The 16435-nt window shown below is 62.0% G+C and overlaps 1 protein-coding gene across 1 annotated transcript; it reads left to right on the forward strand.

The window, feature by feature from the left end:
• The first annotated feature begins 1894 nt into the window (after positions 1-1894).
• Positions 1895-11379, forward strand: MYL9 (myosin light chain 9). Its single transcript, XM_075517252.1, has 5 exons — positions 1895-2029; positions 3079-3152; positions 8888-9091; positions 10275-10436; positions 10660-11379. The coding sequence occupies exons 3-5, from the start codon at positions 8908-8910 to the stop codon at positions 10830-10832; spliced, it is 519 nt and encodes a 172-aa protein (XP_075373367.1). The 5' UTR covers positions 1895-2029; positions 3079-3152; positions 8888-8907; the 3' UTR covers positions 10833-11379.
• Positions 11380-16435: the final 5056 nt, after the last annotated feature.

The following is a 16435-nucleotide window of genomic DNA, read 5'->3' on the forward strand; positions in this document are numbered from 1 at the left end:
TTAAATCCAGTCTAAATCTGCCCTCCCTTAGTTTAAAACCATTGCTCCTTGTCCTGTCACAACAGGCCTTGCTAAAAAGTCTGTCCCCGTCTTTGCTATAGGCCCCCTTGAAGTACTGGCAGGCTGCTATAAGGTCTCCCTGCAGCCTTCTCTTCTCCAGGCTGAACAACCCCAGGTCTCTCAGACTGTCCTCGTAGGAGAGGTGCTCCAGCCCTCGGATCATCTTCCTGGCCCTCCTCTGGACCCGCTCCAACAGCTCCATGCCCTTCTTGTGCCAAGTGCTCCAGAGCTGGACACAGTACCCCAGGTGGGCTCTCACCAGAGCCGAGCAGAGGGGCAGAATCCCCTCCCTCCACCTGCTGGCCACACTGCTTTTGATGCAGCCCGGTTGGCCTCCTGGGCTGCGAGCGCACGTTGTTGGCTCATGGCCAGCTTTTCGTCCATCAGTACCCCCAAGTCCTTTTCCGCAGGGCTGCCCTCGATCACATCATCCCCCCGCCTGTATTGAAACCGAGGATTGCCCCGACCCAGGTGTAGGACCCTGCGCTTGGCCTTGTTGAACCTCATGAGGTTCACACAGGCCCCCTTCTCCAGCTTGCCCAGGTCCCTCTGGATGACGTCCCGTCCTTCTGGCATGTCAACTGCACCACTCGGCTTGGTGTCATCTGCAAACTTGCTGAGGGTGCACTCTGAATTTGTGTCACTGCTCATTTCTGCTCTTCACCTGAGTTGCTGTGAGTGCAGCCCGTGTGCTCCACGCTGTCCCCTTGGCATGGCTCTGCCATGCTGGGAAGTGCCCAGGGGTGATGGCAGGGTATGGTCCTTGTCCTCGAGCTCCCACCTCTCCATGGGCAGTGACGGAGCCGCTGGCAGTGCCCGGGCAGAGCAGCCCTGCTCCGGCTGCCTGCTCCAGGGTTGGGTGAATCCCTTTCAGAAACGCTCCTGGTATCTCCCTCTCCCACTTGCCTGCTCCTCTGCAGGGTGAATTCCGGCCCCAGAGTTGTGGGGTCCTGCAAACCAAAGACACCCCCGCCCCCCCCAGGATGATGTCTGGGGGGGGCATCACCCTCCCGAGGGGGAGCCCGCAGGACCGGGAGCTCCTCTTGGTGACTGCAGGACTGGGATGCGGCGCAGGGTTGCTGATGGGAAGGAAAGGTGAGCAAGACCTGCTGCCGTGGAGAGGTGTCCCAGGACCCGTGCCTGTCCTGCCTCGGGTGAAGGGCAGGAGCTCCTCATCCCTGCGCCTCCGGGCTCCAGACCCCAGCTTGGGAATGGGGTGAGCCCCCGGCTTCTCCAGTCCAGGCCACTTTTCAGAGGAGCTTCGAGGGGCTGTTTAACTGGGTCCTTCTGGGGGCTCACAGCCCGGGGCAGAGGCAGGGCTCACTGGCGGGTCCTTCTGGCCACCGTTCCCTTTGCAGGGTGGTCCCGGCGGACCATAACAGAGGCTTTCAGCCAGCCTCGGTGCAGCCTTCCGATGCCCTCAGGGCCTCTCCACGTAACCCAAGTGGAGTCCACAGGCAACTGGTCCACAGGCAGCCCCGTGCCTGCTGGCAGGGACCTGCCTGGGCCGCGCTGCCGCAGCCAGAGCTGCTCCAGGAAGCCCGGGGTGAATCGCCACCCGTGGGCCCCTGGCTGGTGTCCTCCGTGGGTGCCCACGGCTCCACAGAGCACGGCGTCCCCCCGTGTCACCAGGCTGGGAGGCGCAGGGACGCCCATGGCGACGCCGGTTCCCAGCCCCCGGGGCGCCGCCCCGAGCTGCCCATCTCCCGCGGGAAAGCGACACGCGTGGGCCGCTCCCGCCGCCCTTTCGTCTATATAAGGCCGGGAGCGCCGTCCCGCCGCCCCGGCCCCGCGGCCCCGGCCCCGCCACATTCTTCTGCCTTGTATGGGCCGAGCCGGGCCGGGCCGGGCCGGGACGGGGCGGGCGGCACCGCCCCGGGGCCCCGCTGCCCGCCCCTAGGGCCGCGCCGCGGGCCGGGCCCCGGCAGAGCAGCGCCGGCGGCTCCGCGGCTCCCCCGCTCCGGTCCAGGTGAGGCGGCTCCGCCGGGTCCCGGCCCCGCCGCTCCCCGCTCCGCCGGACGGGACGGGAGCCGAGCGGCCACGGGGAGCGGCCGGCACGGGAGGGAGCGGGGCAGCCCCGGCGGGGCGGGAGGGCCCGTCCGGGATGGGGTGGGGTGGGGTGGAGCGGGCGGGATGGAGCCGGGGCAGCCGCGGTGGGGTGGGACGGACGGAGCCGGGGCAGCCCCGGCGGAGCGGGCGGGATGGAGCCGGGGGCGGCTCGGAGGGGAAGCGGCAGGGCGGGAGGGGGCGGCTGCCCCGGGGAGAGCGGGAGGGAGCAGCCCCCGACCCCCCCCCGCCCCCCCCGCTGCTGGGGAGCTGGGGCCGGGGTCAGCCCTGGGGAGCGGGCGACGCCCGGTGCGTCCCTGCCAGGCAGCCCTCTGCCGGGGAGAGCCTCTGCCCGGGGCCCGGCAGGGGTGTCCCAGCTAGGGGGGTGAGGATCGGACTTGAGCAAAGCTCTCGGTAACTGTCCGCAATGACTTGGAGCCGGGACACCCCGGCTTCCCCGGGATGGCAGCGCTGCAAGAGCAGATCCTACCGCCCGTGGCTTCACCCGCCTCCTGGTTTGCGAGAGCTGTTCCTGTCTGGAACATCTGCTTTTCCACCCAAGTCTTTTTGCTGATGGTCAGAGCCAAGATGCAGATGCATGCGTGATGCTCCGGAGATCTCCCCAGTGACCTATGAGCAACTTCAGGCAATAAACTGTTGTAAGGCAGAAAAGCTTTATTTAGCTCATTTCCCTCAGTCTTAAGCACAGAGGAACGTTGTGTTTTGTTTAGCCTTGCCCATGAAACCTTGAGGTCCTCTTGGCTTCCCTCCCTGCATGCCCTTTTGGTACAAAATGTTACGACTGTGATAAAAGCCAGGGAGGCTCTAAAACATGGATGTGTAGGAGAAGGCGGCGGCCGAAGCAGCATTCTTTGGAGCGGAACATTCCCAAGTGTCAACAACCACCGCCACTGACCAAAGATGGTTGGGTTTCTTCAGTCACTTGAATTTTTTTCCTCTCGTCACTGGCAGGCTCTGTGCGGCTGTAGGAGGAGTTTGTGGTCACCTCCCCCTCTGAGGCGCTGCGGCCAGATTCCCCTGCCAAGGTGAGCCCCTTAATTCTCCTGGGAAAATATCAAACCCAGTCCAGGGCATATTATGCTGGTGGCCTGATGCCATTAGGACCTTCTGCCCCATGGTCCCGTTTCCCAGCCTCCCTGGGCATCAGAAGGATGCTGGGTGATGGGTCTTTTGCGTGGTGATGGTGTCTGTGCATGGTCTTCTCATGGTGGCCCCAAAAGTTGCACTTTGGAAGGGTTTGCGTGTGCCACATGGGCACGGTGAGGTCCTGGTCCCCTAAAGCTGGTGGGAAGGAGCTAGCCCAGAAACTGTCTGCAAACTTGCAGCCAAGCCCCACAGCTGCGCGTGGGCCCGGCCGGGTCCCCCATGTGCGGCGGGAGCTGAGGGAGGGCTGGCATGAACTCTCCCTCTCAGGGGTCTCTGCACACCGAGCTCTGGCTCCGTGATGCTGCCCTGCTCCTTCTCACCCGCACATGAAGCCTGCTCGCCGGCTTCAGTGCTGGTGGCGGTGGCTGGTCTGGGGACACAGCCCAGGGCTCGCGTTCTGCTTTCCCCTCGCCTCCAGACTCCCTTTCTCACATCCGTCTCTAATAAGGCCGAACCAGGAGCAGAACGGCAGCCTGCCTCCGTTCTTGCAGAGCCGAGCGGGATGGGGGCTCTTCCCGCAGCACCGATGCCTCTGGCCGGCAGTGCGGCTCCCCCGGCACCAGCACCCCTCGGCGGCAGGGACGGAGCTGAGCAATGCCACATCCCAAGGGCACCCTGAGCAAGGCTGTGCTGGAGGAAAGGGATGGTTTAACGACAAATTGGGCAGGGAAGATGAGCTGCTCCCTGCTCACTCCTCCAGCATATGACAACCTGGTCCGTGTGTCCCACTGACTCCAGAGGTGGGATGTCCGCTCCTGGGCAGTCCTGGTGCTGGGAGAGGTGCCTGGCAGATGGCAAAGCTTTACGGGTGGCAGGATGCCCTGGCTGCAGCGCTGCCCTGCAGTCTCCTGTGCCAGTGTGGGATGCTGCAAGGCATCACCCGCGCTGGCCCTCGTGCTGGACCACACCCCCTGCGGTGCTGTAATGTGTCGAGGGGTGGCTGGCCAGGCGTCGTGGAGGGCCAGTGCTTGCCCGTTAGTAAACACAGCTGTGTTGTGGCTCGTTGGTACTAGGGACTAATTTTGGGAAGAGCCATTGGGCAGAGATTTAACCACAGTCCCTCCAAGGGGCCATCGTTCACCCTGCAGGGGTGTCCTCTGGGACAGTCCAGGCTGTTTGAATCGCTCTTTCCCTACCCTGACCAAAAGCATCCAGCAGACGCACATCATGCATCTCGCTGCCGGGATCTCGTGGTGGAGAGGAGCTTGCTACAAGCAGGAGATGATGTCCCTCTCTGGCTGTGCTGGAGACGGCAGGGCAGCCCCACGCTGTGCCGGAGCCTCCTCAGCACTTTGAGAGGTGGCTCCGGCAGTTGCATGGCCAGCTTTGGGGGAGCCACCCTTGGGAAACCCTTAGCAGCACATCCCGGTTGTAGCTTCCGAATACATGGGAACACCCCGGCTCCACTGCAAGGGGAGCTGCCCTGTCCCCTTTCCTGCCCGGGCACCCTTCCTTCATGCCAGCCAGACCTGCCACAAGCCCGCTCAGCCCGCTGGCCCAGCACCAGCGTCCCGCTGTTTTATTTTTCCGCTGGGATAGTGAGCTGGAGCAGCAGAGGAGAAGATGCCAGGTAGGGAAGGGTGGAAGCGGGCAGGAGGGAGGAGGATGGGGATGGGACAGGGCCCGCCTGCCCTGGCAGCACTGTGATGCCCCCTTGGCTTATCCCACCCTCCCCAGCATGGTCAGGAAGCAGCACCAGGATGGAGTTGCTCATTTGGTTTTTACCAAGGAGGAAACACATGGCGGTTTATTTTCTGGTAACTGTGGGTCTTTGCTCTTTCTCTTTAAAACGAAACTGTTTTCTTTACTAACTTACAAACTTTTAAAGCCAGCCCCGTGGCCCCTTGAGTCTGACTCTCGGGTGGGGAAGGCACAAGCCCGGTGGTGCAGGAGGCAGGGAGATCGTCTTGGCAGGAGTGGTGGCAGAAGGTCGAGGGAATAAGGGCAGTCGGTGACGGGGCGAGTGTGGTGATCAGATCGGCGCATCGCTTTCATGCCAGGCTGGCTGGGCTCTCACCCCAGCACTAACCTCCTTGGCTCTGCTGCCCGAGATCAGCAGCTCCTGGGCCGGAGCAGCGCTGGGATGGGGTGGCAGGAGGTGGGGGGGGGTGGCAGGAGCAGGACCAGTCTCTGTGGGTTTCCTTCTTGCCGAGGAGGAAGCCGGAGGTTTGGTGGCTGCACCGATTGGCTCAGCCGAGTCCACCCCAGCGTGCAGGGCATCATGGCCGGGCTTTCCCTGAAACAGTCTAGGCATCGGGGGGTTGGGAATCCCAGAGAGCATGGGCTTGAAGACCAAGGGAGGGTGGCCGTTGAGCCCTCATGCAGAGCATGGATTGACTCTGTCAAATCAGGCTTCGCTGCAAATCACTTCTCTCTCATGCAAGAGGCACCTTCCCCTTCCCCGCACTTACCCAAAAAAGTCTCTTCCCAAGTCCCAGCCAGCCCAGGGAGGTCTGCTAGCAGCAGAAATAGAATGATTAGGAGATGACCAGGCCGAGCTGGACCTTGAGACCGAGCATCTTTCCAGGGCATATTTTGGATCAAACAGCAAAACCATGTGCTGTCAAAATCGCACTTAATCCCCCTAACGAGAACCATCTCTCTGGAGAGGGTGCCAAGCCGCGCTTCTGCTACTGGTCACAGCCGGGGCAGGGTAAATATTTGGATAATATTAATTCATGTGGTGAGAGCAAAACTCCTGCTTATTTCTCTAGTCTTCTGCTAATAATTCTGCTAATAATTCAGCATGTTTTGAAAGCTGAGCCCAGTGCCATGGGCCAGTGGCAGAGCTTTTATTGCTGGCTCTGGCCCAGCACAGTGAAGTTGTGGTCAGCTGAGCTTCCCCACGCCGCTGCCTGGGGGATGGTTACAGGCCGGCAGCGCACGCTGGTGCCTGGCAGGGCACGCAGAAAGAGGCTGTCCTGTTGCAAAGAGCTTTACGGTGCAGCAGTGCTGGAGGAAGCAGCGGGCAAGCGATGGGCTGCGAGGGGTGAGATCTCCTGCCCACCCAGCCGTGGGCATGGCTGGGCTCTCCTCAGCTGGCTGGTGACAAATGTCTCTTTCCTGGTGGGCACTGGGAAAGGACCAAGCGTTTGGGGGATGGCAGGGTGATTTGATGACTGCTGTTAGGCACTGGGTGCCGGCCAGGGCAGCTCAGGGCAGCACAAGGGAGGCCGCTGAGGGCAGCGCGGTTTCCATCCCAGTGCCTCCAGCCACTGGGGCTCATGGGGGACAAAGGGCGAACGGTCTCCCGGGGGACATGGAGCATGTTCCCTGCAGGTGAAGGGCCTAGCTTGGGCTCGGCGGCTGCTGCCAGGCTCTCTGGCTTGGTGCACCGCTCCCACAGTGGGATGGGAGTGGGTGTTGGGGTGGGGGGAGAGTCCCCAGCCCCCTCTGAGCTTGTCTGGGCACCGTGGTGCTGGGCAGCCCTGCCAGCACTGACACCGTAGCTGGGATGTGGCACTTACCGCAGCCCCCAGGATGTCCTCCCCAGCCTAGGGGAGCCTGGGGACTGCAACAGGATGGGGACCAGGGTGGTGGCTGCTCTAGCCCCCACCTCTGCAACCCCTTGAAAGAGGGATAGCAGGAGGGGAGGGAAAGAGCTGGAAAGCAGGTACAGTCTGGGGAGGGCTGGCAGGAGCTGTGTGGGTGCAGGAGAAGGCTGCTTGCTCTGCCCTAGTCCGTGCCAGCGCTGGGGTCCCGCTGGGACGGACGTTCCCCAAGGCCCTGCGGTCCCCCTGGGTGTGTCAGCATTAAGGACCCAGCTGGGAAGCGGATCGTGGAGCAGCACACCCAGGGTGGCCAGACCAGCCGGGCACGGTTGCTGGCACGCAACTTGCTGGTGGTGTTGCTTTGTGCTGCTTCATGCCACATCAGGTGGCTCCTTAACTGCTCCGTGTCCCCTGCCAGAGAAGGCAGAAACCCAGGCAGCCCGGCTGCCCAGCACGGCATGGGGCACACAGCAGAGCGGAATAGTAATACTCCGCTCTTCCCCCATGCAATTCCTTCATAATCCATTCATTTAACATTGCCCCCTCAGCTGCTCCCCATGCCAGATGCTGACTCAGATGGGGAAACTGAGGCATGGGGCTGCGTGTGAGGGAGAAATGGCTGTGGTGGAAACATGAGGGCTCTGAGCAGCGTCCCTCCCTCGGGCTGACCTCGCCCCAGGCTTTCTCGCAGGGCCGTGCTGAGCTGGCAGCCGACTCCGTCCCTCTGCCAGGCTGGTCTTTGCTGGCATCTTGCTGAGTTACGCGTGGCAGGATTCGACTGAGAGAGGTCTGAGCATCCTCCTCTCAGGCAACATCGGTGGTCGCTGGGGGTGCTGAGCACGCCATACAGATCCCGTTCGGGTCCCCAGCAGCCGTGGCGCAGGGTGTCTCAAATACTGACTGCATCCCTCAGCCTGGCAGCGTGGGGGGATATCACCAAACCCCTGCTCGGAGGCTGTGAAGGAGCTTGGGCACCATCTCGGTGTGGGAATGGGCTCTGGGCCGCAGCCCGGCTCTGCGAGGCGCTCGCCAGCACGGGCTGGGGGCAGGCCCCCCCCTTGGAAAGACCAGGCCTTCCTGCCGCGGTCCTGCCTCGGTGGTGCTCGGGGTCCGCACGGTCCCTTTGCCATGCCCCATGGGACACGCATTGCCCCAGCTGTGTCCCCGGAGGTCTGTCCGTCCCACTGCTGCCCCCGGGCCGCGCCCTTCGCCTGGCGTTCGTTACCTGTAACGGCAGCGCCAGTCCTCAGCACCCCGCGGGCCCGACCGCGCTCGGCCGCTCTCCCCCTGCCCCGCAGGGGCTCTGCAGCCCCCCAGAGACCCCCCCAGCCCTCTCTCCCCTCCACTTCGGGGCCCTGCCCGTGGGCTCCCCGGGCGGGGCGCGGGGCGGGGAGGGGAGGGCGGCGGCGGGCGGCCTTCGGCCCGGCGGTGGCGGGAGGTGGGCTGGATGGAGCGCAGGGTGGAGGGGGAAGGGAGGCGGTGGTATGTGAGGAATGTGCCCGCAGCAGATAACCCCTTCCCGCCGGGCGCCGGGCGCTGGCCAGCCCACCTCCCGGGACGGGGCTGCGGGCCGCTTTGGCGCAGCGAGGTGGAGGGTGCCGGGGAGACCCGTGGCCCGGGAGCGGGGCTGGGGAGGGCTGGGGAGAGCCCTGCCAGAGGAGGAGGGGAGGCCTGGGCGCACGGCTAAGCTCTGCCCAAAATGCCGAGGCACCCGGCCCCAGGGCCGCCCCGGGACTGACGGCAGCGGGGGGATGCTGGGTGCTGGGCTTGGCGTCTCTCCCTGTGCCTGGGACGCAGAGGGGACAGGCGGCAAGCGGGTTCGGGGGTTTGGGGGCCGAGGGTGCTGGCCGGGAGCCCTGCCTGCAGCCCGTGGGGACAGCCCTGGGGAAGGGGTGCCGGTGAGCGCGGCTCTTGTGGCTTCCCAGGGGACTCGTTAGAGCCTGAGCCTCACCCGTCCCCATGTCCGGCCCTGCGACTGCCTTACCTCACTGTATGACAGCCAGGGAAACTGAGGCACGGGACTGGAGGTGCCAGGAGTTGTATGTCCCTGCCTCTGCTCTGGCCACCCGGGCTCTGCCTGTCTCCAGCCCTCCTGATGTTCCTGCCTGCTGCCCTGCCCCTAGGTACCACCCCAGCTGCCAAGATGTCCAGCAAACGTGCCAAAGCCAAGACCACCAAGAAGCGCCCCCAGCGCGCCACCTCCAACGTCTTCGCCATGTTCGACCAGTCGCAGATCCAGGAGTTCAAGGAAGCCTTCAACATGATCGACCAGAACCGCGATGGCTTCATTGACAAGGAGGATCTGCACGACATGCTGGCTTCCCTCGGTGAGGAGATCCTTCCCTCGTGCCTCCACGTGTCCCTCAGCCCCTCTGCCCTCAACGCCTCCTCAGCAAGTGGGGAGAGCTGCTGGGTGACCTAGTGCCTCACACCCAGCGCTGAAGACGGGCTTTGGTGGGATGCCGTTGAGGCACAGCCCTCCTGCTTTGGGCCAGCCCGATGCTGGCTGAAAGATCTGGGAGGGGGGATTTCTCTGCTGGCACCAGTTGACCGTAGAAGGTGCGTTTGTGGAGGCACTCAAGGGCAGCAGCTTGGCGTGTTGCTCTTACAGCCATGCTCACTAGAAGGGAAGAGGCCCTTGGGGTGGAGAAGCTCTGCCCTAGGAGCAACCACCAGCCGTAGCCATTGAGTATTTGAGTAGCCTCACCCCCGAATATTGCCTGGGGTCATCTCCTGCAGGACAAAGCCCTCCCATTGCTCTCAGCCTGGGTGACAGAAAGAGGCCAGTCCCTGCACCAGCATGATACCTCCTCCGGTTGAGACTTGCAGGTCTGGCCACGCTCCCCACCCAGAGCCCGTTCTCTTTGGCTGCAGGCCACAGCTCCCACCTCCTGCTCCCTGCGGTACCTCCACCGCGCTTTGGGAGGTCTGTCAATGATTGACCTGGCAGCCAAACCTGTTCTGGAGGTCCTGCCTGGCCATGGGAGGGACCTCCCTCCTCCCCCTGAGCCGTAGCTCTGGGAGCAGAGAGGGGCCAGGCGTTGGGGGCACACGGACCTCAGCAGAGGAGGTTAAACCATCCCTGGTGCATCTGTGGTAGGAGCAGTGCTAGGGACATCAGCAGCATGAGGCTTGTGTGGGGACACTGCTGCCCCTCTCCTCAGGTGGTGCTGGGTGTCAGCTGCCAGGGGAATAGGGAAAAGCCGTGGGTTTAGTTCCCAGTAACCCCCAGATGAATTCCTGCATCTCCCTCGAGGCTGAGCCTGGCAGAGCTTGATTCCAGGTGGCCTCCAGCATGGATTAAAGCATGGGGAGAGATGCCGAGGGGGGAGCACCGGGCACTGCGGAAGCCCCCTTCCCTTGTTTGTGGGGTGGGAGAACACGTGCCAGCAAATTCATTTGCAATGAAAAAAAAAAACCAGCCGTCTGGGTGCATGGGCTGGCCTTGGGGATGGGTGCTGGGGGGGGGAAACAGGGCCCTGCACCCACACCCCTGCCTGGGTCCGGCAGGGAAGAACCCCACCGACGAGTACCTGGAGGGCATGATGAGCGAGGCGCCGGGGCCCATCAACTTCACCATGTTCCTCACCATGTTTGGGGAGAAGCTGAACGGCACCGACCCAGAAGATGTCATCCGCAACGCCTTCGCCTGCTTCGACGAGGAGGCGTCAGGTACGGGCACTGCCTGCACAGCCCCACGCTGCCTGCCTGGGCGCTTTGGCCCTCGGGCACGCAGCCAGGACGAGGGCTGGGGCCAAATCCCTGGGGACAGTCCCCAGGCAGCTCCGGAGTGGGAGAGCTGGGCAGGGGTGTCTTCGGGAGAGGTGGGGAAGGTCCTGCCACTCAGCCCTCCCGCAGTGTCCCCTGCTAACGCCACCCCCTGCCGTCCCTGCAGGCTTCATTCACGAGGACCATCTGCGTGAGCTGCTGACCACCATGGGGGACAGGTTCACCGATGAGGAGGTGGATGAGATGTACCGGGAGGCGCCCATCGACAAGAAGGGCAACTTCAACTACGTGGAGTTCACCCGCATCCTGAAGCATGGGGCCAAGGACAAGGACGATTAGAGCCCGGGGCCACTCACCGCCTCTGCCTCCTCCTGCGCACGCCCCCTGCCCCTCAGCCCCCGTTGCTGCCCCACAGCAGGCTCCCCCCATGGGAAACACCTCCCAGGACCAGCACCCCGCATCGGGTCACGCTTGAAGGGGAAGCGCTCCCATCACTGCTGCTGTGTGCCCACCCATCAGCCCCAGGCCTCCCCTCCCATCGCCTCTCCCATCCACGGGCTCAGCCCCGCTGGGACCCCCAGCTGGGACCAAGCAGCCGTTGACCCCCTCAAAGCCACCGTGCCGCTGGTCCCTGGGGCTGGGGTGAGCACCCCAGGTGAGCGCTGGCCTGCAGGGATTTTTGGCTGGCTCGATCCCGAGCAATCCCCGTCTCAGGGCCGTAGCACAGAGAGAAAGCATCTCTCCCCTCTCCTCCACACTCCCTTCCTTCATGAAAGAAAACCCATGTTGTTTCCTCCTCCCTGGCTGTTTTATGGCTTTAAAGCCTGTGATCTGAGGGATTCGGGAAGCCGAAGCCGTGTATAAAACCCGATGGGTGTGATATGGAGACGTGCTGTGTGTGGCTCCCTCGTGGACCGGTGCCGTGCCGTGCCGCACTGCCCGCCTGCCTGGAGGGTTTGGGGAGCTGGTTTGGGCACCACATCTCCCCGCCTCGCTGCCGTTACGGGCCAGGGCCCCTTGCAGCGGGGCGGCCTGTTTTCAAAGCCAAATCGCTCCCAACCCGCGTAAAAGCAGCTTGAGCTGCACCTTTTGCTGATGGGTTGCTCTGCTCGGCCCCTGCGTCAGGACAGGCAGACGGGTGGGGGGAGATGCACTTGGCAAGGTGCCGGCCACACTCCCCCCATCCGCTGGTTTGGGGTCCCAGGGGCTCGGCCACCCTTTTGTGTCACCCCGAGAGGGCAGGGGTGGGGTTAAGGGACAGGGAGGGTAAGAAATAGGGAGGGGGGTTCTCCCCTTGCTTTGGTTATTTATCAGCACCCTGACAAGAGTGTGGGAGTGCAGGGGGCTCCTGCCTTGCAAAGCTACTGTCTTAAGTGCTGCTCGAAGTCAGCCCATCTCCCTGCCCTGGAAGGATGAGTTTTCTGTATTTCTTTATTTAAAATGGGGGAAAATGTGATGACAAACTCACAGAACCTGGCAAAGGCACACTGCCTGCTGGAGGTGCTCCCAGTGCACTGGGAAAGCTTGGATGGGGTCTGCGGGAGCTCCCTGGGTGCATGCTGCTGGGATCAGAGGGGTCAGCAGCCCCATCTGCCAGGCCCCAGGCAATGCTCTCACCTGGGAGATGGCCCACAGTTGAAAAGCCTCTCCTTGGTTCTCGGTGCCAACACAAGGAAAGATGAACTGCATTATCAGGGACACAGAGATGTGGAAGGCTGAACACGTGCTCTCCCGGGAAGCTTCCCCAGGGTCATGGCTCGTGCTCTGCAGCAACAGCCCCAAACCAGCCCACCTCCAGGCTCATAGATGCCAAGCTCCTTCCCTAACTCCCTGCTGTACCAGAGGAAAACCTACAGTTCTCCCACTTCCAGGGCAAAGTCCCAGGCCTGAAGGCTGCTGGAGGGCAGGATGCTTTTTAATAAGCCCCCTTTGGACACACACCAAAGTGAACATCTCACAGACGTCACTTTGGGGCGGATGGGCTGATGCTGGAGATAAACTGAGTGGCATGGGAAAGGGCCTCCAGCTTCTGCAAGGTCTCTGCCACGCTGCGGGCAAATTGTCTTCTGGAGGCAGCTGCATCCAGGAGCGATGTTCAGCCCCACTGACCCCAAAGGACCAGCCCAGGTTTCCCAGTGTCCCGAGTGGGATGGTCTCGGTGGCTGGTCACCACCAGCTGCAGGCACTGCTGGCCCCCAGCGTGGGGCTTTCGGAAGCGCTGTCTCAAGCTGTACTAAAGCTGCCGTGTCTGAGCTGCCGCCTTCACTGGCACGGCCGTGGTTACACTGCCGGACTCTCAGGAGAGGGCATCCTTCAACCCTGACGCCAGCAAAGTAGAGGAACTTTGTTAGTGGACACTGGGGTACATACGGGAAGAGTAAATATGGCCCTTGCAAAAGGGAGTCCTGCCTCCCCCACCTCCTGGAGCTCTTTGCAGGTGGATCAAGCAGTTATTTGGGTAACAAAGATGGGGCTGTCTTGCAGGACTTCAGAGGCTGAGTGAGAATCACCGAAACGCAGGTGCAGTCGTAGGTGGGTTGATGGAAAGTGAAGCACGTGGGGAAGGTCAACCCTGACTTCACAGGTGAGACAACAGGCTCCAAGTGCCCCGACACATCCCCAAGAAAAGGTCAGAGCTCAGCAGCTGTCAAAATCAAGAAAAAAGGAGAAAGAAAATCCCATGCTAGGAATTACTAGGAAAAGACAGGAGATTAAAAGTGAGACCACTGTTTAGCCATTGCCTAGGTCCTTTTATCACCCACACCTTGAATATAAAAAAGAGACAGAGCCCGAGTGGAAGCATCCTGAGAAGGGCAACTGGGAGGTCTGGCAGCACGGACCAGCCTCCACCCAGGGAGGCCCCAGGCAGGCTGAACTCTCTGGCCTGGCAAGGAGATGTGGGAGCGGGGTGGCAGCGTGGGGATGGTGCTGCTTCCCACCCTCTTTGGGCTGTGCGTGGGCATCACCGGACACGCAGAAGCCACGTCTGGCTCAGGGTGTCTGTGGCCTGGAGCATCTCTCCCTCGGGCTCTGTTCTCACCCTCTTTCAGCACCTGCTTCTAGCCACAGTGGGAGACAGGACCCCAGGAGACATGCCGGTTCGTCCAGCAATGCCCTTTCTACGCTTTGTTATTTTTTCTCAGTCCTGGTACTAACTGAGCCCCTTCCCCTGGTTTTGCTCAGCTGTTGGCTTCCTGGTTTTTCCAGCGGTGCACAGGCTGGAGGCCAGCCTTTCTGATCATCTCGGCTCACATCGTCCATCAGCTGATGCTCTTGGGAGGCCCCTGGTGCCACCAACACGAGCAGATGGGGCAGTTCTCCTGTGCTGTCAATGGTGCGTTCCCCAAAAACACTTCATCCACTTTGGTCAACCACTTCATCCAAAGAGGGAGAAAGAAACTTTAGCAAACCCCCAAACTATTTGGGCCCATGTGAACCTCATGAAGTTCAACCAGGCCAAGTGCAAGGACCTGCACCTGGGTTGGGGCAATCCCCAGTACCAGCACAGACTGGGGGATGGATGGGTTGGGGGCAGCGCTGCGGAGAAGGATGTGGGGACACTGGTGGGTGACAAATTGGATATGAGCCAGCGATGTGCTCCTGCAGCCCAGAAAGCCAACCGTACCCTGGGCTGCATCACAAGAACCATGGCCAGCAGGTCGACCTGACCTGACTCAGTCATTTCAAAGGTATTAAATAGCACCAAAATAAAACTAGGCATTTAATTTCAGCAGTGTTTGCTTGGGGCAGGAGGGCACCAAGTTAAGAAAATAACCATCCTTTTGGATCAATCTAAAAGAGCTGCTCACAGTGGAAAAGTGTTTCCTGATGTTCAGAGGGACCCCCCCGTGCTCCAGTTTGTGCCCATGGCCGCTGGTCCTGTCCCTGGGCACCACTGAGAAGAGCCTGGCTCCGTCCTCTCCGCACCCTCCCTCCAGGTATTTACACACACGGATGAGATCCGCCTGAGCCTGCTCTGCTCCAGGCTGAACAGTTCCAGCTCTCAGCCTCTCCTCATAGCAGAGATGCTCCAGGCCCTTCATCTCCTTCACGGCCCTTTGCCGGACTCTCTCCAGTCTGTCCCTGTCTCTCTTGTACTGGGGAGCCCAGCACTGGACCCAGCACTGCAGGGGTGGCCTCAGCAGTGCTGAGCAGAGGGGAAGGATCACCTCCCTCCACCTGCTGGGACACTTTCCTAGGATACTGTTGGCCATCTTTCCGCAAGGGCACGTTGCTGGCTCGCGGTCAACCTGGTGTGCACCAGGACCCCCAGGGCCTTTCCTGCCAAGCGGCTTTCCAGCTGGGCAGGCCCCAGCACATCCTGGTGCCTGGGGTTGTTCCTCCCCAGTTGCAGGACTTTGCAGTTCTCCTTGTTGAACTTCATGAACTCCTGTTGGCCCATTTCTTCAGCTCTTGCTCCTGCTCTTACACGCAGCCCAGCCAGGGGCCCAGGAGCAGCCCTGGGTGCTCTGGGTGGCAGCTCCTGTTGTCTCAGCTCTCCCCATGGGAGTTATTCCCTCCTTTAGCCTGAACAGGAGCTGTCTATGCAGCCCAGGGGGGCTTCCTCCAAACCCTGACCCAAGAGTGTCGTTCTCCAGCGCTGCAAGCTCCATCCTGACGTCCCCAGAGCACCACGGCTCCTCTTTCCATGTCCAGTGATGCAGGTTACGGGAATATCAGAAAGGCAAAGGATATGGCAGTACCCGCTGAGAGAGGGTCTGTCCTGCCCGATGGTCTCCGGGAAGGGCAATAGGAATGGAAGAGCTGCCCCACAGGAAGGGGCAGGAGGAGATGGAGGGGCCGCGGCGCCCAAGCGTGGGGCTCCAGCGCTGGAGCCAGGCAGAGCCACGCGGCGCTGGAGGTGGTGAAGCAGCTCGTGCCACAGCTGACTTGGGCTGCGCCCTGGACCGCAGGGCTGTGGCACGAACAGTCGGACACTGGGTGTTTTCACGGCGCTGCCTGTTCCCGGTTGGTGCCCAGCCGGCACGCACCGGCCCTTATCGGCACTCTAACACAACTGTCGGTCTCCTCGCCGAGCAGGCGGCGATCGCTTTTAAACCTTTAAACCTGCTGTTAAAGCTCTCCCGGAGGTGGGTGAAGGAGCAGAGCAGCCTGAGGCTCCCACTCCATCCCTGAGCAGGGGAAGGAAGAACCCAGCTACCGTTTCCCTCCTAATTAACACCACCAGGACTCCAGCCCAAGGCCATCGAGCCTCGGCTTTGGCAGAGCGAAGGCAGGCTGTGAACCCGTAAAAAAGCCCTGTTAACACTGCTCCCAGGACCAGTCCTACTGGGGGAATCCCGGCCTGCGGGGAGTCCGGTGGCCCTGAGCGGGGAGCAGGACCCTCGCTGCTGGAGAGCCAGAGCTGGGCCCCAAGGGCAGGGCTGTAGCCAACAGCCAGCACAGCCGACCACGAATCCAATTTTCCTTGCCAAAAATCCAGATTAAATATCAGAGGGTGGGCAAAGGGTGGAGGGAGTCCTGCCTGGGACAGGTCAACACCCTCGGAGGCTGCCTGGGGTTTCCAGCATCCCCCTTCGGGCTTTTGCCGGCTGATTGTTTTTCAAATTGCTGACGTTTAATAGTATTATCATGTCAATGGGCCTGGCCAGACTTTGCAGGGCCGGCTGCCCGGGGAATCAGCCTGGCCAAGCCCTTAGCGAGAACAGGCGGGAGATGCCCCATAGCCCCTGCCCTGGCCCCTCGCCCCACAAAGCTCCTAATTCCCCATCAGCTGGGATCTCCCTGGCTCCTGCTCCAGGCTGGGTTTGCCCAGGGATTTAGGCTCCCCAGATGCTGCGCTCAGGCACCCAGTGGGATTTTTCCAAAGCTGCTTCCACGCTACCTGTATCTGCAGCCCAGGGAGCGCGGGAGGGTCTCACGGCCCAGCCCTGGGCAGGTATTTGAGCCCAGGGACCATTTCCCGGTTGTCTCAATTAGGC

Source organism: Mycteria americana, chromosome 14 (genome assembly GCF_035582795.1).
Source record: "Mycteria americana isolate JAX WOST 10 ecotype Jacksonville Zoo and Gardens chromosome 14, USCA_MyAme_1.0, whole genome shotgun sequence".
NCBI classification, from domain to species: domain Eukaryota; kingdom Metazoa; phylum Chordata; class Aves; order Ciconiiformes; family Ciconiidae; genus Mycteria; species Mycteria americana.

Bases quoted from the DNA above. Each gene is read 5' to 3' on its own strand.
- MYL9 (XM_075517252.1), top strand. From the start codon at position 8,908: ATGTCCAGCAAACGTGCCAAAGCCAAGACCACCAAGAAGCGCCCCCAG. The intron at 9,092-10,274 runs GTGAGGAGATCC...TGGGTCCGGCAG, and splicing joins CGACATGCTGGCTTCCCTCG to GGAAGAACCCCACCGACGAG. The intron at 10,437-10,659 runs GTACGGGCACTG...CCGTCCCTGCAG, and splicing joins CTTCGACGAGGAGGCGTCAG to GCTTCATTCACGAGGACCAT.